This window comes from Macrotis lagotis, chromosome 4 (assembly GCF_037893015.1).
Source record: "Macrotis lagotis isolate mMagLag1 chromosome 4, bilby.v1.9.chrom.fasta, whole genome shotgun sequence".
Lineage (NCBI taxonomy): Eukaryota > Metazoa > Chordata > Mammalia > Peramelemorphia > Peramelidae > Macrotis > Macrotis lagotis.
The window spans coordinates 140,505,423-140,530,702 of NC_133661.1; the positions used below are offsets into that span (position 1 = coordinate 140,505,423).

Here is a 25,280-nt window from a genome sequence, read left to right on the forward strand (position 1 = left end):
TCCTGTGCGGGGTGATCCGTCCCTTCACCCACCCGGCGCAATATAGTCCGCGCCTCACGCCCCGCTAGGAGACCCCCTCGGTCCCCAAGGCGCCGAGCAGCCCCCTCTGCTTGACTCCACCGTCGTCTTCGCCACCGGCCCCGCTAGGTGGGGACGCAAGTGGGAGAGAAGCGCCACAAGAAGGCTTCTCCGCTGGGGGGCGAGGCAGGCGTAGGGACACTGAGGTAGAAAACCCCAGGGCGCACGCGCGCGGCGAGAGGAAGAAGTCCCGGCCTGGCTGGGGCCCTGTCTCCTAAAAATAGCCTCCGTGTCGGGATCCCTCCGCCGATGTCCCAGTGAGTCCCCGGCTGGCGGCGGCGGCGGCGGCGGCGGCGGCGCTCCGTGTGTGTGTGAGTGTGTGTGCGTGTGTGCGCGTGTGTGTGCGTGCGCGCGCGTGAGTGTGTGCGTGCGTGTGTGAGTGAGGGTGCGCGTACGTGTGCAAGCCGGCCCCGCGGGCGGACACGGTGAGTTCTCACCTGGCTCGTCTCCAGGCTCGGCTAACGGAGTGGAAGGGGGAAGGCGCCTCGGGCTCCGGCTCCGGCTCCGGCTCCGGCTCCGCGGCGCGGCCGGGGTAGGGGGCTGGGTGCGGGGCGGCAGCCTGGATGCGCCACCCCAGCGGGCGGGGGGCGAACTTGGGGAGGGGTCGTGTCATCGGGCCTCCGATTGGCGAGAGCCCTCGGTGGAAAGGGACCCGCGGCGCCCGCGCCCCCTCCCCGGGGGGCGGGGGGCGGCGCTGCGGTCCGGCCCCGCTCTGCGAAGTTGAGGGGGTGCCCGGGGTGCCATTGTGCCGCCCCTGCCCCCGCCAGCCCGGCCGGCCGGCCCGCGGCTCGTCCGTGATGCTGCTCGTGCTGGCATCGCCAGCGCCCGCCGCCTCCCGAGGTGGTCGCGCTTTGTCAGAGAGGCTGGGGCTGGCCGCCGCTGCTTGTCCCTTTGGCAAGTTGTGTGTTTGTGAGCAGGGGATGGAGAGCGACCCAGCGCAGGCTGGCATTGGCAGCGATTTTTAAAGATGGCAATAAGCAGCGAGTGTGTAAGTGTGAGGCAGCAGAAGCGTTTGGGGACCTTGGAGGGGGGAAAGGAGGAGAAACACATTGAGAGACACCTGCTAATGTGAAACTACTTTGTTAACAGAGTTTAGTAATGAAGGAGTAAGCTTGCAAGGAGGCTGCTTTCTCTATTCCTTATGGTTCAGCAAATCTCACTACTGTAGATACATTATGTATTATAGAAGCTTTTTTGTTTATTCTCATTCTTCCTTTGAATATAGGACTAGCCGTGCAGTTAGCTTTTTTCAAAATTAAGCAACTCTACGTCTAACAGGATCTAGTCGTGACAAACCGAGAGATTGTTGATGAAGTGAAAAGTCCAGAGATTTAAATTGTTTTCTTCTATTGTAGGATGGTAGGATGATGTTCTTCTGAAAGCTCTAGTTATTTACATTTATTTCAGGATAACAAAATGGCACACTAAAGGACATAAGAATTAGAGATAGGTCAGAAAAAGGGCCTGTCATTTTTCCGTTTTCTGTGTGAAGACTCTTAAAACTTTTATCAGATTAAAAAAATTGTTTAGTTTGTTACTACATAGCTGAAATGTTTTCTAACTATACTTAGGTGGTATATACCTTGTATAAAGATACTTTCTTCTAAGAACCCCAGCTGTTGTTTTGTTATTTAAATGCTTAGGATTGTCAGTTTAAAAATCTGTGTTCATCATGACCTCCGCATGAACAATCTGTAGTAAAAGGTAACCGCAGAACCACTACCTTAATCAGAATTTAATTTAGGACACGCAGGGTTAAAACTACTGAAAATACCATATTTTAAGAGAGCACTCACTATCTTTACTCTTTGTCAAGGGGACAATATTGTGACAAATGTAGTACATGTTCATAAATTCATAGTTCTAACATTAGAATTGACTTTATTTATTTCTATACTCATAATTATCTTAAACATTGCATTTTTCACTGGAAATGGTAAAAGACAAGTATATTCCACATATGGTTGTTGGTTGTAATAATGGTTAACAAACCCTCATCTTATAAATTAATGTTTTAAAAATAATCACTTTATGTAAACTTTAGAGGGACTTGATGTTTTCTACAAGATATTTGTGCTTTAGGATTTGCAGATACTGCTATTTATTTGCAGTCACTAAAGTTTTTGTGGGCAAAAGTTATGATAAAAGTATCTCTTTTAGACATTTGTGACTTTTCTTTTGCCTTTTTCTTCATATTTTATCTTTGTTTAACTATTAGGATTTTTATTAATCACTTTCTAGTATGTATTAAATAAAATAAAATTATGAAACTGAAAAATAGTGCCATAGAATTTAAAAGTTGTATTCAAAGAACACCATGTTGAGAACAGTACTATGGGTTACATCTAAATTTTAATTGTCTTATGACCTCATAGAGATCTGATTTGTTTATATTGGTGGAGTTCAACATTTTAAAGTCATTTAAGGGGAGTTCAGGTGCTTTTTAGTGTTTGAATTTTTTTCTAAGCTATTTCCTTTTTTAAAAATTTTTTTTTCATAAGAAATTGAACTACTATGAAGGCCAAAAACATATTGTCATATAAATTCCTTATGACAAAAAAAAGAGAATCTGTAAAATTCTTATGAGCAAAGTACTGTGCTAGGTGCTGAAATTATTCTCATAGATATCATAGCTTCAAAGAGGTAAAATCCCACCCTCAAGCAGCCTGTAGTTTAATAGATCAGAATCAAGCACACACACACACTTACACACAAACACACAAGCAAACACACACACACAGGCTACAGAGTACAATGTGATCTAATAGAAATTTCAGAAAAATTTAAGACTGAAACTTTAAATTTAAATTTTCAGTTGAGGAACTATTCCACAGAAAAGGTAGTACCACCAAAAAAGTGAATTCAATAAGCTTAGATGCCAGACCTCTTAAATATATTATGAATGGGTATTATTTGTATTGTGTGGAGCTAAGGCATTCCAGCTTGAGAGTACATGGAGGTGTAAAGATTGCAGGTTAAGATAGGGAAAAAAATTGTAGTAGAGTTGGGATGGAATATAGCCTGTATGAAAGGGAACTGTGTGAAGTAAAACTGTAGAGGTAGATTGGAGATTTTTTTCAGGCCTCAAATACCAGGGTAAACTAGTTTTCCTTTTTATCCTATAGGAATTGGGAAACCACTGAATATTTTTGAACTTGTTATGTTTAGACTTGTGCATTATAAAGATGATTTTGACAGATATGTGAAAGATGAACTGTTGTGCTAGTGAGATTGAAAATAAAGAAAACAGGATGACATTTCTTAGAGGGCTCATTAGGTTGTGGCAAAGTGAGTAAAGAGGAAACAACATATTTGAATTGTGGAAGTATAATTGACTGAATTGTATAAGTGACTGCATGTTTGGAGCGGTGGTGATGGAGAAAATAGAGTCAAAGATGAGTGGACACTTTTGAGTTCACGTTATTTGGAGGATGGAGAGATCATCAATAAATAAGGAATTGGAAGAAAGAGAAAAAAGACTGGAACTTTTGAGTATGTTGAGTTTGTGGTGTCTAATGAAAATGCAGGTAGAGATACTCAGAAGGTATTTGGAAATGTAGAGCTGGTTAAACAGGGTTAGGAATAATCTGTGTATGGTATTTCAGACTGTGGAAACTATCATTGCCATATATCTTCAACAAAAATGCTGATATTTCCTTCAGTATGATGATGTTCCAATTTTTAAGTTTCTCCAGTTCCATAACTTTTTTCTTTGCTCTACCTCAGACACATATAAGGATATGACTTCAAACTTTTGATCCTACCATCATTCACAAGTGCTCCACTTATATGATCAAGAATTTATAAATTCTTCTGTCCAAGTATACATGGATAGAATCATCTTTTCCTCTGTTCCTCACTCTGGCTAAACCTATTCATCCTCAGCAGTGATCTCCAATCCCTTTACCCCTCAGTACTTAACCACACTTTTCTTCCCTAATCTGGCCTCAATTTCCTCCTTTCTTATATAAACACTATGGTTATCTAATGTGTGTGTGTGTGTGTGTGTGTGTATACTAGTCAGCATTTCATTTTCTCATCTCTTTAATTCCTTGTTTCCCATTGTCCTACTTCTTGCCATATATCGACCTTACATTCTACCATTTATATTCTCTTTATGTGCTTCTTTATAGTCTTGGAGGAAATCTCCCAATTGTGTTAATCTCATTGATACTATATATTATCAATTGGGCCCTCATTTTAACAAGGCAATCCTTTTAGTATTTTCTAATTAATTTTTTTATTCTGTTCTCCAGAGCAGCATTTCCAAAACTTCTCAGATCTTCCATTCCCCTACCTTATTAGCACAGTACCTTACTTCATACTTTACTGAGAAAATAGGAATTTTTGACAGTGAATTTTCCTTTTTTCTGTTCTCTATCATCTATCTGTCTGTCTGTCTGTCTGTCTATCTATTTATTATCTATCTATCTATCTTCTTTTTCAGAGCTAAACTAGGAAAAAAGGAAACAAGCCATCTATACTTATTGCCTCTCCTTCCCTTTTTTCCCTACTTCTCAAGATCTTGTAACCTGACTTCTGACCTCATCATTCAGCTGAATATTATCTCCAGAGTTACTAGTGATCTCTTAATTGCCATTGTTTGATCTGAATAACCACTCTTTTCACCATGATACCTTCTCTTTGTGTTTTCATGATTCTGCCCTTTTTTGGTACTCCTTTTATCTAGCACCATATCTAGCAGATTCATTCTCATTCTCCTTTCTTGCACCATTCATTCCTGCTCCATAATTGTGGATTTATGCTGGTGTTCTGAGGCACTTTTCAATACACTCTTTTTTTTTTTTGGTGCCCTCATCAGCAGAGTTATTCAAACTGGCATATATCAGTATGTATGCCAAGCCTTATTTTATTTGTGTGTGTTCCAGTTTCACTTCATCAACTGCCTATGGGACATTTCACATTTGTTTTCATATAGGCATATCATATTCAACATGACTAAAACAGGGGCGGCTAGGTGGCACAGTGAATAGAGCACTGGCCTTGGAGTCAGGAGTACCTGGGTTCAAATCCAACCTCAGACACTTGATAATTACATAGCCATGTGGCCTTGGGCAAGCCACTTAACCCCATTGCCTAGAAAAATCTAAAATCAATCAATCAAATCACAGTATTTTCCCCCATGCAACTTAACAAACTTTCCTGTTTTTATTCAGGGCACCACTATCCTTCCGATTACCAGTGATCACAGATCATGAATGATCCTTGATCCTTCACTCTTTCCTTATCTCACATAACTTAAGTGGTTTCCAAATCTTGTTAATTCTACTTTTATATTTTTTGCTTCTGTTCACTTCTTTCCATTTATGTGGCTACCACCCTATTTCAGTTCTACCTTAACACTAGTGTCTTCATTGATTCCGTGTTTCAATCTATTCTCTCTACACATTTGTTAAATTAGTATACAACAAATTTAACTGTCATCTTTGTAGTGATCCTCAGTGACTGTTGGTTGCCTCTAGGATCAAATGCCAACTCTTTTATTTCACTTAAAGACCTTGAGACCCCAATTCCAAATTGCCTTTCCAGGCTTAATTTTCTTCATATCCCCCCCATTACACACTAAAATAATTTTTAAGCAATCTTTTTAAAGTTTTGAGCCCCAAATTCTATTCCTTCTTTTCCTTCCTCCTCTCTGAAATGGTAAACAATCAGATATAAATTATATTTGTAAATTATGAATAAAAGAGAAGGAATGAAAGAAAGTGAAAAGTAATGTGTTTTACTCTGATTAAAGCTATCAGTTTTTTTCTCTGCAGGATAGATAATATGCTTCAACTTTAGTCCTTTGGGATTGTCTTAGATCATTGTATTGCTGAGAAGAATTAAGTTGTTTCTAGTTCTTCTTCATCAAATGATATTGTTGTTTTTGTGTACAATATTCTCCTGCTTTTGTTGACTAGGCATCAGTTCATATAAGTCTTTTCAGGGTTTTCTGAAATCATTCTGCTTATCTTTTCTTATAGCACAATAATATTGCATTTATATGCTACAGTTTGTTTAGCCATTCTCTAATTGATGAACATCCCTTCAATTTTCTAACTCTTAGCCTCCCACAAAAAAGAACTATTGTAAATATTTTTGTAAAAATAGATCCTTTCCCTTTTTTTTGGATTTCTTTGGCATATAGACCTAGCAGTGCTATTGCTGGATCAAAGGGTACGAACAGTTTTATAGCCCTTTGGACGGGGTTCCAAATTACTCTCTTGGGACATTTTACAATCTGTCTCTTTGCATTTGCACAGGCTATCCCTCATTCTTGGAATGCACTCCCTGATCATTTTCACCTTTTATTTATTAAAACAAGTTTTTATTGCCATTTGTATATTACCTGGACTTTCCAGTATGTTTCTGATCCCTTCCTAGAGATCCATCCCTCATAATGAGTAAAAAAGGAGAAAACTTCATTAAGCAAAGCTAATCAAAACCCAACCAGCTATGGCCATTATATCTAATGTTCTACACTAATTATTAATCCCTATACCTTGAAAAAAAAGTAGAGGAAAGGTACCTTCTCATTCATCTCTTCTTTGTTACCAAATGGGGCCATTATTATTTCACAGCATTCACTTTTAGTTGTTCTGTTGGGTTTTTTCTTTAGATTGTATATTTTGTTTTCCTGATTCTGCTCATTTCAGTCTTCGTCAGTCCACATAAGAATTCCTAAGCTTCTTTATATTCCTCCTATTCGTTATTTCTTAAAATAGAGTAGTATACTTTTTTATTCTTGTACCAGTTTGTTTTTGTTTAACCAATGCATAGTTAATGGATCTGTGTTTTGTTTAGTTATTTTCTCCCACAAAAAGTATTGTCATAAATGTTTTGATATATTTTGATATGAAATAATTTTTAAAACTATTTCCTTTATTGAGCTATATGCCCAGCAGTGGGAGCTTCATGTCAAAGGTCAAGAATGTTTCAATAATTTTTTTTTTAGTATACTTAACAAATCTTTTAAGAAATGATTAAACCATTCACAGCTCTACTGTCAGTGTGTTACTGAATTCATATTTCTACAGTCCAACTACAATTAAGTATTTCTATCTTTTCCAGTTTGCTAGGCATAAGGTGAAGTTTCAGAGGGATGTGATTTACATTTCTCATTATTGGTGATTTGTGATCAGTCACCTAGCATTCATTAGGCACCTACTATGTGCCAAGTGCTATTCTAAGGACCTGGGAACACTAAGATAAGCACAGGACAACCCCCTTTTCTCAAGGAGCTTACAGTCTAGTGCAGGAGCAAGCTTGTAAACAATTCTGCATACAGAATATTAAAACAGGATCTCAGAGTCCATGGGGGGACAGTGTAGGAGGAAGAGGGCAAAGTAGGAAGGACTTGGAAAGCCAAACAGGCGTTTATGTTATGCAAGTAAAATCAACAAACCTAGGCAACAAATTGGTTATGGGAACATGAGAGTGAGGAGTTGAGGATGATGCCTGAATTCTGAACTGGGATGATGGAGGATGGTGATAACTTTAATGGTAATAGTGAAGTTTGGAAGGGGTGAGCATTTTTTTTTGAGTAGATAATGAGTTTAATTTTGGACATGTTGAGTTTACAATGTCTGTGAGGCATTCAGTTGGAGATATTCCCATTTATGAGACTAGAGAGAGATCAGCAGAAACATTAGGAAAAATAGATTTGAGAATCATCTACAGAGAAATAATAGTTGATTCTCTGGTTGTTGATGATATCAAGTAAAATAGAATAGAGGAAGAAGAAATCAGATGATGATCTAGTACAAGAGTTCTGTGAGACACTTATGGTTAATGGATATGACTTGGAATAGGAGTCAGCAAAAGACTGAGGATTAGTCAAATAGGAAGGAGAATCTAGGAGAAAGCAGTAATGAAAACCTAAAGAAAAAAGAGCATCAAGGAAAAGAGGGTGATCGAACAGTGTTAAAGGCCACAGAGAGGTCAAGAAGGATGAAGTTTCAGTAGACCATTAGATTTGGCAGATCATTAGTAACTTTGAAGAGAACAATTTAGGTTGAATGTTGAGGTTGTAAACCAAAATGAAAAAAGTGAGAGAAAAGGAAGTGGAGGCATTGATTCTACATTCCCTCCTCAAAAAATTAGTCACAAAAGGGAGAAGAGACATGGAAAATCAGGAAGTGAGTGTTTTCTGAGGATGGGCATTTTGATAGAATGAAGAATAGAGTGAATTCTAGTGACCTCTTTTAATGGCATCAATTTTTCAATGAAATATGAGGCAATATTTCCATATAGTAGTTGATGTTTGTAATTTTTCTTTTGAGAATTGTCCATATTTTTTGATACTTTCCTACTGTGTCTTTTGGTCTTGAAAAATATTGTGTAGTGGGTATGGTGTTTGACATGGGGTCAGGAAAACCTGAGTCTGAATCCCTTCTCAGGTACTTTCAAGCTGTATAACCCTAGGTAAGTCACCTAAATTCTCTGGGCCTTGGTTTACTCATCTATAAAATGAGATAATATATCTAATTCACAGAGTAGTTGAAATACTTAAATAAGACTACATGTAAAATATTTTTAAAGCACATTACAAATCTTAAAATGCTATTTAGGGGCCGCTAGGTGGCACTGTGGATAGAGCACCAGCCCTGGAGTCAGGAGTATCTGAGTTCAAATCTGGCTTCAGACACTTAATAATTACCTAGCTGTGTGGCCTTGGGCAAGCCACTTAACCCCATTTGCCTTGCAAAAAAACTAAAAAAATGCCATATAAATGTTAGCTATTATATATTTGTTACACTTCTCAAAATATTGGCTATCAGATCATTATCAGAGTTACTTATCCTAAAATTTTTTCTCCCCAGTCTCTTTACTTATACAAATTGTATTGTTCACCTTCACCTTTTAGAATCCCAATTGTCTTCCAGAGTTCAGTTTCAAGTGCTTATCTCCATGTTAGGCCTTTCCTAATTCCCATTCCATCTTCTCCATCAAATTACCCCCCCCATCTCTACTTCTCTTAAATCTTTCCCTGTCTATCCTCTGCTTCTCTATTGTTTACAAATATGCTCATATTTTCCAAGTCTCAAAAAGCTCTCATTTGATCCTTCGCTACCAGGTGGCATCCCACTTCTTTTTTCCCTCTCTTTTTTATGACTCTTATATATTGTCTTTGAGAGGAGCTGTGTAATAAGTGCCTCCATTCCTTTCTTCTCATGCTTTTCCTTAAGTCATTGCAGTTTGACTTTCAACTTAAACTGCTCTTGACAAAGTTCCTAATGATCTCTTAATTGCCAAATCTAATGGTTTATTCTTCTTGAACACTCTGCAACCTTTGATATTTGTCAGTCAGCCTTTTCTCCTCGATTTCTTTAGTTTGCCATGATATTCTTTAGATTTTAGTAATATTGTTCATTCCTAGTTCTTTTAATTTTACTCTTTAGTTTGGCTTTTGATCCTTTCAATCACTAATCATAAGTGTGACGTAGACCTTTCTCCTGGTTGTTCTTCCTTTACACTATTTCTCCTGGTGATACCATCAGCTTCCCTGATTTAAATGATCATCTTTATGTAGATGTCTCTCGGATTTATTTGGCCAGTTGAGCCAGTCTCTCTAGTTTCACATCTGTAACTGCCTTTTTTAAAATTTAAATTTTGTTATTTAAAAAATAATGTAACTTTTTTTAAGCTTTTTGCAAGGCAGTGGGGTTAAGTGACTTGCCCAAGGCCACGCAGCTAGGTAATTAAGTGTCTGAGGCCAGATTTGAACTCAGGTACTCCTGACTCCAGGGTTGGTGCTCTATCCACTTTGCCACCTAGCTGCCCCTTGCCTTTTTTAAAGTATATTTTTTTAATTGGTCTTGTTTTTTGTATCACCATAGTTTTCCCCCTTTCTCTTCTTCCCAGAGAGCCATCTCATGTAACAAATAGTATTTTTTTAAAGAACCCTCCAAAATAAAGAAAAAGAAGAGAAAATCTGCATAACTTATCAATATACATTGAAAAAGTATGAAAATATTTGCAGTGTACAACATTTGTGAACCTCTTAACTCAGCAACGGGGCGACTTGGAAGTGTTTTTTTCATATTATGAGCAATGCTTAAGTTCTCTATAATTTTGCAACAGTTACATGTTATTTGTGTGTCTGTATATATGATAATTCTTTGCATTTCCATTGTGTTGCAGTATTTGTGGGTAATGTTTTCTTGGATCTGTTTACTTCACTTTGTTGGTTCATATAGATCTTTCCATTTGTCTCTGTATTCATCACATTCATCATTTCTTACATCACAGTAATCTTCCATTGAATTCACAAACCACAGTTTGTTTAACCATTCTTCAGTCTATGGACAACTACTTTGTTTCCAATTCTTTGCTATCAAAAAATGTTACCAATATTTTGGTGTATGTGAGGACTTTATTCTTTTGGAGAATTGGACTACCATTGGAATCTCTGGGTCAAAGTATATATATCTACATTTTTTTTTGCATCATTGTAAATTGTTTTCTAAAATGGTTATACTGATTAACAGCTCCACCAATCATGCACCAGTAGGTTTATCTGCCTTACAATCTCTTCTATAGTGACATCTTTTGTCATTATTGCCAGATTTGCATTGTCTGAGGTGTGAAGCCTGAAGATTGTTTTGATTTGCATTTTTCTTATTCTTAGTGATTTGGAGTAGTCTTTCCTGTGTTTGCTAATTATTTGCAATTCTTTTAAGAATTGTTCATCCTTTGACCACTTAATCTATTTGGATATAGCTTTGAATAATTAATATGTTCATATGTGTCTTTTTTTCTCTTAATTATTTAAATATTTTATTTACCAAAATCTCATGAGAAAATTTTTATACAAAGAATTTTTTTTTCATTTGAGTTCTTCCCTTGTTAACCTAGAAATGTCAGTTTTATTTGCATTGAAGCTTTTTAATTTCATGTTATCAAAGTTGTATTTTCTGTCCCTTGTTTGGTTAAGAATATATCTCATTCCCATAGCCAAGAGAGGTATATGATTTGTTTCTTGTTAGTTCTTATATATTTGGTTTATGCAATTGAAATCACATTTTTCTGAGAAGAGGTCTATATTTTCCATCAGACTACCTTAAAGGTAGAAATGGTTTAGACCCTATGAATAATTAATAGATTCATAGTTTTGGAGCTGCAAGTGACTTTAGAGGCCATTGAATTTAACTTCATTTTACAGATGAGGAAACTGAGACATAGAGAAGTGAAGTGACCTGTTTAAATTAAGGCCATGTGGTTAGTAAATATCTGAGGTGAGTTTTGAACTGAGATCTTTGTAACTCCTAAGTCCTTTCCCATTCTAAATCCTATGATTTCTGAGACCCTTTCAAGCTCTAATTATATATTTAGGACTAGGTCACTCACCTTAAGACCCCAGTGAAAGGATTTGAATTCTTTTACTAGGTACACAAGCACATTATCCAGGATTAGCATTTTCCTTTCTCCATTGGTCTAGCACCTAATTTTTCTGAACTTGGGGAGTATATAATTTTCATTGCAAACAATTTACTTTGCTTCTTTTCATATCAGAAATCTGCTACCTTTCCTGAAGTTCATGTAAAGGTCCCCACCCACCCCCACCCCCTCCAAAAAAATTTCAAGACTGTGTTGAAACAGTTAAAAAAAGTGGAGAAAATTCAACCATTTTTCAGTTGTACTGTGAATAATTTCATTTTATTTTATTTTAACCTATGTTAGATACCTCCTTTGACTTCTTTTTTTTTTTTAATTTAAGGCAGTGGGGTTAAAGTGACTTGCCCGAGGTCACACAGCTAGGTAATTATTTAGTGTCTCAGGCTGGATTTGAACTCAGGTCCTCCTGACTCCAGGGCCAGTGCTCTGTCCGCTGCGCCACCTAGCTGCCCCCAACTTCTTGCATGCCAATGCATAAATCATGTAGTAGAGGTTAAAAATGTTGATATCTATAAATGATTATCTAAGTTCTTAAAATGAATGATTATATATATATATGAAAAGCCAAAAAGGAAACTATTAAGTTTGAGTATTCTAATACAATCTCTTAATGTCAATGGTGTTTGAGAACATGTTCTGCATTACTAAATTAATTGTCAGATTACATATGAAATGTTTACTTTCTAAACTGGTTTTTGACTGTTAATCTATTTACACTAAAAAAAGCAAAAAAGCCTAATCAGTATTGAAAATCATTCTTATATAAATGCATTTTTACTAATTTATGAATAAAGTATTCTTTTTAGAAAGTAATATGAAAGTTGCAGCCAGTGTGTGTAATTTAAGGTGGCATTTGGAATCCTGAAACTATTTCTCTCCTAAAAATAAATGGAATTTTACAATGTTTTCTGAAGTTAACTTATGTTTTTTTAATTTTCATTTTACTTAAGGTATGAAGCAGAATGACTTTTAGTTCAGAGACTCAAATCAGTCTTACTATACAGATAATAGTTATAAAGATAGAGACTGAAATCTTGGTTACTGTGTGTCATATTTGCTGACATACATGACAAACAATTTTAGAAATAGATTTTTTCTTATTTAATTAGGTTTCATAATTACAAAGTAATCTGAATCATGGTTGTAATGAAAATTTATTTTGTTAGTGTGTTAGTGAGAGATTAAAATTAGTGTGAAAATGTGTAATGAAGGGGCGGCTAGGTGGCACAGTGGACAGAGCACTGGCCCTGGAGTCAGGAGTACCTGAGTTCAAATTCAGCCTCAGACACTTAATAATTACCTAGCTGTGTGGCCTCGGGCAAGGCACTTAACCCCATTGCCCTGCAAAAAACAAAAAAAAAAAATTTGCAATGAGTGATTAAACTAGAAGACCATTTGAAGGTAGCTATATAATAGTGAACATTTCATTTCTGTTAGGAATAAAATTATTGATTTGACATTACAGCAGAGCCAAAGGAAATGATTCTTCTGAGAGACAAAAGACATATTTGTTGATCTTAATAATTGACAAAATCACTTAACCTTTTAGGGCCTCAATATCCTTATTTGTAAAATGAGTAATGTTGGGCTTCATTATTTATTAAGGTCCCTTCTATTTTTTGAAAATCTTTGAAATACTATGGACTTTAGAATGTCCATACTCAGGAGTGAATACTAACCAGTGTCATTCTTTGTAGCAGGAGGGAACTCCTTGAGTTCTGGAGAGCAGGAGATACTTCCTTTTCTACAGGGCTATGAATTTTGAAAGATTGATTTCCTTCTCCTCTCCTCCTCCCCTTCTCCTAAATAACCTGTGATTATTTGGAAAGTTGAGTAGGTAAACTTTTTAAATTTAAATTGAACTACATTTTCTTCACATTTTCAAATCTTGTTATTAGATTCCTAGACTAACCCACAAAGTTAGGTTTAACTCAAAACTCAATATGAAGTACAGCAAAAAATGATTGTGGGGACCATGGACCTTTGTGAATTAGCCTGGAAACTTAACCATTATGATATCATTGTTTCTTTGGGAAAATGAATTCTAAAATTTAAAAAAATACCAAAAAAAAAAAAAACCCCACCTCATTTAGAGTGAATCTGTTTGTAAATTGATGACTGTTGGCATTTAGGTGACATTTATCATTTATTATTCATTTGATATATGAATGGGACTTTTAATGGGTCTTTTAGGAGTTTAGACAGATATTATATTATAGGGTATATTATAATGCAATGAAAAGAAGGGGTTAGATCTGGAGTCAACTGACATGGGTTCGAATTCTTATTTTACCTCTGTAGACTTGGGCTGGTCACATCTTTGGGTTTCAGTTTTTGTGTTAATAACGAGGAGGTTGAGTTAGATTTCTTTAAGAGACCATCTATAAGCCTGTGGGATAATGAAGAAGTTGAAACTGTGAACATCTTTTCCACGATATCATTATGCAAAAACAGTTTCATGCCATTGTGGCTGGAGGAGAAAGGATAAAGATGGAAGTGAGCTTCTTAATGCAAACTTTGCTTCTTTAATTTTCTAAGATGTAAAGCTTATTGTTAGTTGAAAGTTTTTAATTTCTTATAAGGAGATAGTACTTTTATATGAATCTGCCTAGGAAAAGTTGTTTGTTTTTTAAGAAATCTAAACAATGTGTAAACATGCTGTTTCGGTCTGTCTTCCTGAATACCGTGTTAATTTCAAGGGCATTTTTAAAATATTTATATTGAGAGGAAATGTGCAAGGCTAGATAAGAACTGAGTTCAAGTTCTAATAAGTATCGGTTTTGTTATCCTTGCTAAGACAAGACATTAACTTCTCAGACCTCAGGCAAACTAAATTATAGAACAGTTGCTAATCTTAATTGGTAGGGGGGAGGTTCTCTCTACCAATAAGAACACAAGTCACATTCAAAAATATGCTGGACTTGTGCTGACTGAACTGATTAATAGCTTAGATTTGTGTAGTGCTTTAAGGTTTGAAGAATACTTTACATACATTTGTATTTGTCAAATAGTCTTAATGAAGCAGCTTTTACCAGCATTCCCATTTTAGAGATGAGGTTGATTTGAGAGGATTCCTAATCATGCTCAAGGGTTACACAGATTAATGAGGTGAAATTTAGGTCTTTCAGACTTCATGTTCATTCTTCTAAGTGTTTCATCCTCCTAACTAGATTATTAAATCCTTGAAGGTAAAAAACTCATGCTTCTTGGGTATTAAGTATGGTACTTTGAATACAGTCAATATGTAATATATATTTATAATATGTACTTATGAAAAATGTCTTACAAGTTCTGATACTTGTATATGATTTAAAGCCTCTAAAGGAAGTAATAATGAGAAAAACCTATTTTAAAAATCAAAGCTTTATAAAATATTCAAATATTTAATTAAAATGCATCAAAATTCTATCTTGACATTTTTTGAATGTTAACCTTTGGCTTCAGGATTGGCTCTGACCTCTCTTAGCCTTTGTCCTCTTCTTTTATAATTACAGAATTAGACTAGACCATTTCTGACTCTTTGAGTCAATGATTTTTGCCTGATATTTAAAATCTTGAGTTAAAATCAACATAAATTATGGCAGAAAAAGCACTGTTATTAGGGAGATGATATCTTGAGATCTAGAAGTCATGTTCTAACCACTGGGTAACATTGGACAATTTCTTTAAAATTCCTTTGGCCTTAGTTTCTTTTTAGAAAGGAGATAATGTTCCTTAGATATTGAGCTAGATTGATGTCGAAGGTTTATCTAAATATTGTAGAATGTAAATGAAAAGTTTCAAACAAGACAGAAAGATTATTGACTTAATTTGAAAAATATATTTTCCCAAGTTGAGGTGGATGGGAAAGAAATTTTGGCTATACATACAGGTTAAAAAAGTTAATCTTTAATAGTAAATTAAAATGAACTAGAATGACACAACAGCTCGAAAGAGTTATATTAACTATATACTGAATAATTTATTTTTAATTGTTCTAGTATCTAAAGAATGAGCAAAATATATTAACAGATTCTGTTACATTCTTTTAGTATCAGCCAGTTTAAAATATACTTGTATTAATTTTTTCCAAAGCAATCACTAAGTGTGATATTCTTCCTAGTTAAGAAATATCCCCAGTTAAATTTGATTTTTGTACTATATAGGGTTTAATGAATTTAGTAAAAATCTTTTCTTATTTTCCCAATATCTTAGGTTTTACCAACTTATTTTTTGAGGTGTAGCTGAGTATATCTCAAATTTTTAATAAGCTGTGCTATTGACACTTGTGCATGATTTTGCTGATCTACTGTAATTACAGATTGAGCTTAGAGTTGCTTTCGATGTAGCATTGATAGGTTTATATAGATCTTTTCACTTTTATTTTCTCACTGGTCCTTTTATAGGCAGACAGGACAGACCTTGAAGTCATGGGTGAGATAGGTTTGTGGAACATGTTGAAATTTATTGGTGTTAGGTGGAGCCAAGATGGCGAGAAGAATGGATCCTGTCTTAGGCGCTCTCTCATAAATCTTCGAATCTGGAGACTATAACTAAATTTTCGAGAGACAGAACCCAAAGAGGGACCCAGTGAGGCAGTGCTCCTACTCAAGGTAACCTGGAAAAGAGAAGAAAGGCTCTGCTCCCCGGATTTGGAGGGGCGGCCCGCCAGAGCGAAAGAACTTCAGCCTCTGGGAGGCAGCCCCAGGGCACTTGGAGCCCGGCTCACAGCAAGCAGCGGAGTTTCCTGACCTATGCCCCAGGGAGCACCCGGCACAAATTGGAGGAACAGCATGGGGGACCTCTGCCAGAGCGAGCACATGAAGCCCAGCCCTCAGAGCACACAGCAAGCAGCTTGGACACCTCAGTCCAGATCCAGGAAACAGAGAAACAGGCAGCACTGGTAAGCAGGAGTCCCCCAGGGCATGAGCCCATTGAACCTAGGGAGGAGAGTGAAGAGAGAGACTGCAGAGCTCTGCCCCTGGAACAGGATACTGGGACTCTGACCACATTCAAATCCTGATCACAGTCTAGGCCCCCCCCCCAATAGAACAGCAGCCCCCCCCCCCACCTCAGCCCCGTGGCAGTGGTGGGGTGCATATGGTCATTCACAGACCAGGAGGGGGAGGACAGAGCCTCACACACCGAGATCCTTGTGGACGTGTCCCAAAAGCTCAGGAAGCACCCCAAAACAGGCTTAGTCTGGGAAAAGAGCAAGCAGAGAAAAAAGAGGAACACCATTGAGAAATATTTTGTATATGAGCCCAAGAAGGATCAAAACACTCAGTCTGAAGATGAAGAAGCACAAGCTCCTGCATCTAAAGACTCCCAAGAAAAATAGAAATTGGGCTCAGGCTATGACAGAGCTCAAAAAAGACTTTGAAAATCAAATGAGGGAGTTGGAAGAAAAACTGGGAAAAGAAAGGAGAGAGATGCAGGAAAAACATGAAAATGAAGTCAGCAGCCTAGTCAAGGAAATCCAAAAAAATGCTGAAGAAAATAGCATGCTAAAAACCAGCTTAGGTCAAGTGGATAAAACAATTCAAAAAAGTTATTGAGGAGAAGAATGCTTTAAAAAGCAAAATTGGCCAGATGGAAAAAGAGATAAGAAAACTCTGAGGAAAATAAATCCTTTAAACAAAGAATAGAACTCAGGGAGATTGATGAATTTACGAGAAATCAGGACTCAATACTTCAAAAACCAAAAAAGTGAAAAATTAGAAGAAAATGTGAAACATCTCATTGAAAAAACAACTGATATGGAAAACAGACTTAGGAAAGATAATTTAAAAATTATTGGAATACTTGAAAGTCATGATCAGGAAAAGAGCCTTGACATCATTTTCAAAGAATTACTACAGGAGAATTGCCCTGATATCCTAGAAGCAGAGGGCAAAATAGAAATGGAGAGAATCCACAGATCCCCCATTGAAAGAGATCCCAAAAAACCAACCCCCTAGGAATATTATAGCCAAGTTCCAGAACTCCCAAGTCAAAGAGAAAATATTACAAGCAGCCAGAAGGACACAATTCAAATATCATGGAGCTGCAGTCAGGATCACACAGGACTTAGCATCAACTACATTAAAAGCTCGTAGGGCTTGGAATATAATATACCAGAAGGCAAAAGAGCTTAGAATGCAGCCAAGAATCAGTTACCCAGCAAGGCTGAATGTCCTCTTCCAGGGAAAAAGATGGACTTTCAATGAACCAGGGGAATTTCAGATGTTCCTGTTAGAATGGCCAGAGCTGAACAGAAGGTTTGATCTTCAAATACAGGACTCAGGTGAAGCATAGATAGTGGAGGAGAAGGGGGAAAATATGAGGGACTTAATGGTGATGAACTGCATGTATTTCTGCATAGAAAAATGACACTGATAATACTCATCTGAACCTTCTCAGTTAATAGAGCAGGTAGAAAGAGCTTTTATAGTTGAAGTGCAGGAGAAAGCTGAATTTGAAGATAAAATATGGTATAAAAATGGAGTCAATAGAAAAAGGGGAAATGTAAAGGGAGAAAGAACAAGGAGAGGGGGAATAGATATTTCGTATAATAAGATTTTTCTTTATTACAATGAGCTATTGCAATGATATGGAAGGGGGGGAAGGCAAGGGGGAATGAGGGAATCTTCACTCTCATCAGAGGTGGCTAGGAGAGGAAACAGCATATATATGCTCAATGGGGTATAGGCATCTTGAGTAAGAAGGAGAGGGGGAGACAGGGGGAAGGGGAGTGATGTGAGTGATGGAGGAGAGGATGGGCCATGAGGGGAGAGTGGTCAGATATAACACATTTTCTTTTTTTTACTTCTTGCAAGGGGTTGGATTGGAAGGCCTGTCTGGGACCATGGGGCCAGGCAGATGCTGGGCCTAAATGGGGGCTCGGGGCCTTTGGCCCCAGAGCCGGGGATCTGTCTGCTGCGCCACTCAGCTACCCTACAGCAGAGTCAGAGTGAAAGGAGAGAGAAAATATAGTACATGGTAGTAGAGAAGTACGAAAGGAGGGAGTTGCAGATCGGCAATGGCAATGGTGGAAAAATATGGAAGTAACTGTTGTGATGGACTTACCATAAAGAATGTGATCCACCTACGACAGAGTTGTTGGTGTTGGAACAAAGACTAAAGCACATTTTTTAGTATTATTATTATTTGGGGGGGGGGGGTGCAGGGCAAATGGGGCTGGTTGGCCTGCCTGGGGCCGCATAGCAGGGTGTCTGAGGCCGGATTTGGTGCCCCTGGCTCAAGGGCCAATGCTCTGTCCACCACCCAGCCGCCCCTATTATTATTATTACTATTTTATTTTATTTTGGGTCTTTTTTTTTCCTTTTCTTTCTTTTTTTGGTTTTTGCAAGGCAGTGAGGTTGGGTGGCTTGCATGTCACACGGCTGGGTGATTGTTGGGTGTACGGGTCCGGATGTGGGCTCAGGTGCTAATTGCTCCAGGGCTAGTGCTCCGTCCATTGTGCCACCTGGACATACCTACAATTATTACTATTATTTTTTATTTTAATTTTTTCTCTCCCCTTTTCTTTATTGCTCAAGTGAGTCTATATTTTTTGGGGGGAGGGGGTATTTTGTTTACTGTTAAACAAGAATATTTTATTAATGTATAAAAAATATTTGTACAAAATGAGAATAAATACTAAATATAGAATAAAAAATACTATTGTGCTTATAAGAAATGAGAACCTGGGAAATTTTAGAAAAATATGGAAAGACTTGCAAATAATAATGAAAAGTAAAGTGAGCAGATCCAAGAAAATGTTATAAACAGTAGCAACAATATTGTTTGAAGAATAATTATAAGCAAAAAATTATTCTTAGTACATTATAAATACACAACTGAACTATAAAGGACCTATGAAGGAAAATATATATCTCCAGAGAAAGAAATGAAAAATAGAAGTGCACATAGTATGGTTTTACATATTGTCAAATGGTGGCCTCTATTAGCATGAGGTGGGTGGGGGATGCAGGGAGGAAGCAGTTTGGACCTTAAAATATAACCAAAAAAAAGAGGGAAAAAATAATGTTTGGCATTCAAAACCAATCACACCCGACCCCCCTCCTACCTCTAAACTCTTCTTACCTCTTACTCCTCAACATGAATTCTTTCAGCCAGTGATACTGACGTCCTGGTTGTTAATAATAATGATAATTATGATAATGAAAATGATAATTCATTTTGTTAGAGCTAGACCTCCATCTCTGTTCCCTGCAGTTTCTCTGGCTGTTCCCCATGCCTAGATTACTCCTCCTCTTCTATTCCAATTACTAATAACCCCCTTAGTTTCTTTTCAGTTCCAACCAAAACTCCACTTTTTTTACAGAAAGTCTTCCCTTACTCCTTTTAATTCCAATGCTTTCCTTTTTTTCTAATTATTTCCATATATACATATACATACACACACACATATATATATATATATATATATATATATATATATATATATATAATATATATATATATATATAGTTTGCATGTTGTTTCTCCAATTAAGCTTCTTGAGGGCAGGGGCTACTTTTGCCTTTTTTTGTGTGCCCAGAGCTTAGCACAGTATTTGGTACACAACAGGTGCTTAATAAATGTTAACTGAAGGAATATTATTATCCCCATTTTATTGTAGCAGAAACTGAGGCAAATGAACATTCTCCTAAAAACCTACAGCAAGTTAATTTCTGAGATTGTCTTTGAACTCAGTTCTTTCTAACTCCCAGCCCACCATCCTTATAATCTCTTGGGGAAACACAGTATGGGAAGGAAAGGTGAAAATGGAGGGAAGTTACCTGATGCTGAATCATGTTGATAAGTCAGAGAAGTCAGATAAGTCAGAGGCAGTAGGAAATGAGATGTTTATACTGGGCCCTCTTAAATGGAGTTTTTGAAATTTAGGACTCCATTCTAACATTCAGAGGAGCAGATTTCCCAGCAGTTAATATTTTTTACCTCCACAACATCTCTTCCATCTATACCCCTTTTCTTCACTCACACAGCTGCTAATTTAGTTCAGACCCTCATCACCTCTTGCCTCAATTATTGTAACATATTGCTGCTAAAATAAATTTTTCATTTAATCTTTATATTCAATTTCAAATTTTCTCCTTCCCTTTCCAATTCATTGAGTTGACAAAAATTGGTACCCATGTAAAACATTTCCACATCAGCCATGCCCTCCTGCGCCCCAACCAAAGTAAAAAAAAATAAGAATAGGAAAGAATATGCTTCAGGCTGCACTATCTAGAGGTGAATATTATTTTATTTAGTGAGTCCTTTGGAGTTGTGTTGGATTATTATATTGATCTTTTTACAATTGATTATCTTTACAGTATTGCTATTAATTCTAGTTTGTTCTGCTGGTTCCCACTTTACTTTGCATAATCAGTTTATCCCAAATTTTTCTGGACCCATCCTCTTCTTCACTTGTTATAAGACAATTGCATTCTATCACATTCCTATAACATAACTTGTTAAGCTTTGCCCCCCAAATTATAGATATCCCTTCAGTTTCCAACTCTTTATTATCACAAAAATGCTGCTATAGATATTTTTGTGCATGTGTGTCCCTTTCCCTTTTTTATGATCTCTTTGGGATACAGACCTCCTAGTGGTATTGCTGGATTGAAGGATATTTCCAATTTTATGGCCATTCAATTATATGACCCTTTGGGCAGAGTTCAAAATTGTTTTGCGAAGCGATCGGAGTAATTCACAACTTATAAAGTAAATTTCCTTAAGTGAAAATTTGACCTTATCATTCTTAAACTCCAGTGTATTTTCCTTTGTCTTTAGAATACTTTAGAGTAGAACACAAATTCTGTTTAGTATTTAAAACCCTCCCCAGCCTGTCCCCAATCTATCTTTCCAGCCTCTTGGGACAATTCTCCCCTTCCTGCACTCTCTGGTCCAGCCAAATTGGCTTATCTTTGTATTTATTGATCTTATATTTGTGCTTTATATATCTTTATATGGGGTTATCTCTGCCATTGCCATTGGTATGCCATTTAGACATGTATTTAAAATAGGGATTGTTTCATTCCTTTTGCTTGTATCCCTAGCACTAGCATAGAGCTTGGCAATAGTAATATTAATTACCAATTTAATTTAAATGATAATTAATTTTGTTAACATGCACATACTGTAGTTCAATAAATACTTGTTTAATTACTGGCAAAATTAGAGAATTAAAAACATTTTTAATAGTAAACTTTCTATTCTCTTTCCGTCCCTTCACCACCACCCCCCCCAGTAAAGAAAAAATAAACCCTTTTTAACAAGTATGTATAGTCAGTCAAAACAATTTCCACATTGGCCATGTCCAAAAATACATTTTATCTCATTCTTCACATGTTTCATTAGTCCTTTGAAATTGTGGTTAGTCAGTATGGTATTGAGTTCCTAATTCTTTCAAAGTTGTTTTCCTTTATCATTATTCTCTTAGTTCCTGAATAAATTATTCTTTTGGTTCTGTTTACTTAGCATAAGGTCATACAAGTTTTCCTAGAGTTCTCTGAACCTCTTCTCTTTGCAATTTCTTATAACACAGTAGTATTCAATTACATTTATATATTCATATGAATAACCATTTATATATTTATAACTTTTTTATTCATTCCCCAATTTAGCAATAGTCTCTCAAATTCCCATTAAGAATTATGAATATTTGTATACATCTTTAGGACTTGTTTTGCTTAGGACTAATCTCTTCCTTGATCTAGACTCCCTCTAATTTCCCTTTATCCCTTTTTCCTCTTATTTTCCTATTGAGTGAAATGTATTTCTGCACTCAATTCCTTGTGTATATGCATGTATTATGTAGTCTTCCTTTAACAAGTTCAGACAAGAGTGAGGTTGAAATATCAGCTGCTTCTCCCACCCTTTCCTTGTTTGTATTGAGATCTACTTATATTTTAGACATAATTATGCTCGATATTCCTGTCCTACTTATTTCTCTGAAGGCTGAACTAGAGAACTAGATGCTGGAACTGAAATCCTGCTCTGCTTATTGCCCCCCCCCCCCCCCCCCCCCCCGTCCTATACAGGAATGCTAGCAACAGGTCTCTTTCTCAAAGTGACCTGGATCTGTGACTCACAGTTGGGCAGAGGGTAACAAAGCTCCCAGCTGACACTTGATCCTATTGTAATGTCCCAGGATGGGTCTGGGACCTCTTGTCCTGAAGTATAGCCTCTCTCTTAAGTGTCAGCACATCTCTCTTAGTCTCCCTAAAGGATTCACTTTGACTTAATTATATTCCATATCAGGATTCAATATGGTGCATTTTCAAGGTCTATTTGGAGGAATTGTATGGGTAGAAGCTAGGCTACATTGCTTCATTTACCATCTTGACTCTGCATCCTACAGAATATATCATTAAAGATATGCTTAGAGTGGACATCTAGAAAAGGAAACAGTGGTCACATAGAATTAGTATGGATTCATTACAAACAATCATCTGAGACCAACCTAAAAAACATTTTTGATAGGGTTATTAGACTGTGGATTGGAAGGAATACTGTAGATATAGTTTACCTAGATTTGAAGAAACCAGTTTTTTTGCAAGGCAAATGGGGTTAAGTGGCTTGCCCAAGGCCACACAGCTAGGTAATTATTAAGTGTTTGAGACTGGATTTGAACCCAGGTACTCCTGACTCCAGGGTGGGTGCTTTTATCTACTGCGCCACCTAGCCGCCCCCAGATTTGAAGAAAGCATTTGGCAAGCTATCTTATGGACATTTTAGCCAGACCAGTACTAAAAGATGAATTTGTGAGCTGATTCATTTGGGGTGGGGGAAGACTCAAAATAGTCATTAATGAATTGGTATTAGTTTGGAGGGTTCTGTAGTGGAGTTGCCCAGAAATTTATTCTTCAGAGTTTGTTCCTTAACATGTTAATTAATAATTTGGATTTGAGGCATAAGTAACATACTTAACAAAGTTGTAGACAATGAAATGCTGAAATTAGTAGCTAGCATATTGGATAATAAAGTCAGAATCTAAAACTCAACAGGTGACTAGAGTGTTGGGCTGAGCCCAGTGAAATAAAATTTGTTAGGAAAAACTGTAAAATATTTTATTGAAGTTGAACAAATCAATTTTGCAAGTAAAAAAATGGGAGAAGTATGTTGAGGTAGCAACTAATCTGAAGATTGAGAGTATTTAGAATTGCAAGCCAAGAATTCATTCATTGACCAAAAAGGCTTTATTAAGAGAGGTATGAGGTGACAATAAATTGAATTTTGCCCTGGTCAGATCACACCTAGAATATTGTGTTCATTTTGGTAGAAAATTGATGGAAACCAGAGAGCTCCTGGGGGTGGAGAGAGTGTGAGCAACATGGAGAAGAGTCTTGGAATCATGTCGTGGGAAGATCAGTTAAAGGAATTGGAGATATTTAGCCTGGAGAATAGAAACTTTAGGGAAAGGGGAATGGGAGATAAAGTTTTTCTCTCAAAAACTTTCTGCTTGTCTCCCCCCAATACCTCACAGTTTGTGGGGCTGTCTTGAAATACTTGTTGAGACCTCTTGAGGAAGAAGGATTAGTCTTGTTCTAGAGTATAGAATTAATATAAATATGTATAATAGCTATAAGAAGGAAGTTTTCTGTTTAATGTAAGGAAAAACTTTCTAGTAGTTAGAATGTCCAGAAATTGAATGATTTGCTTGGGAGGTAGTGAATTCCCCTTTACAGATGAGTGAAGTTTTTAAATGGGAGTTTGGATGATAATTTGTTAGCATTGTCATAAATAGAATTCATTATTTGAACTAATAATCTTTGGGGCTATGAAAAACATTAATACATGTCTATCATCTTTCAAGTCATTATTTGATTTCAAAACTATAAACGTTATTTCCTACTATTCAGCGTAATGTAGTAACATTTTGAAAGAGTCTCATGTTAATGGATTCAGGCTTCTACTTTTATTGTAGAGAGCAAGCAGTTTTCCAGCTTGTTAAATGAAATGGTCTTTTTTCCTCTCTCCTGATTTCTTTGCCATTTTTTCTCTACTATTGGCTGCCTCTTCCCTTTGACAGTCTTGATCCTTTGCTTTCCTCATACTGCTACACTATCCTAGTTGTACTGTGTTCTAGCAAACTGGTTCAATTAAGCCAAGAACCAGAAAACTCCTTTTTCTTGTACTGTGCCCCTACAGAAAATAATAGTTAGGAGGTGATTATAGGGTACTACCTTACTCCACCAGTGAACTTCAGACATTTAGAAAGCAGACTTGATGTGGCTTCTGAGAAACTAGAAAAGCCTCAGAAATATTCCTCTTTAAAGCAAGTTTATTAATATAAAGATTTTTTAAAAATCCTAAAATACACACTAATATCTCTGAGAGCCTCTTAGTAACTGTGGCTTTTGAAAGCAGATTTGCTTTTTTACGTGTCAGGCAACTCAAGAGCTTTATTGTCCCTTCTAAATCTATCCTGTGGTTCTTAGAATATATTATAATAAAATATATGATTTATAAACTAGGGACTCATTTGCATATATATTTGTTGGATTAATGAGGTACAGTGGAAAAAAAGTCAAGGGGTTTAGAGCTAGATAAGCTGAGTTCAAATCCTTGTTCTGATATTTATTCCTTTTGTGACTTCGTGCAAGTCACATAACTTTCTGACTTCATTTTCTTCTTTTGTAAAATGAGAAAATTGAAATAGATGGCCTTTGAGGTTCCTTCAATATCTTAAGTTTATGAAAGTCTAAAAATATGAAATTAATGTTTATATAAACTTGAAGCTGCATCTTCTTGGGGAGTACAACCCTTGTTAGCTAGTGCTTTTTAAAAAAATTTTAATTGTATTATTAGTTTGTCTTTCAAGT

The 25,280-nt window shown here is 36.8% G+C and overlaps 1 protein-coding gene across 16 annotated transcripts in view; it reads left to right on the plus strand.

The window, feature by feature from the left end:
- Positions 1 to 230: 230 nt before the first annotated feature.
- The window catches only part of MEF2A (myocyte enhancer factor 2A), a 239,096-nt gene continuing 214,046 nt past the window's right edge, over positions 231 to 25,280 (plus strand). For 6 of the 16 annotated variants that reach the window (XM_074234192.1, XM_074234193.1, XM_074234194.1 and 3 more), the window contains exon 1: positions 231 to 335. In XM_074234192.1, the coding sequence (XP_074090293.1) occupies positions 328 to 335 (8 nt within the window). In that variant the 5' untranslated portion in view covers positions 231 to 327. Of the gene's footprint in view, positions 336 to 914; positions 1,067 to 10,911; positions 11,319 to 25,280 lie in introns of those variants that run through there. The other 10 variants (XM_074234202.1, XM_074234200.1, XM_074234201.1 and 7 more) reach the window with 5 other exon arrangements.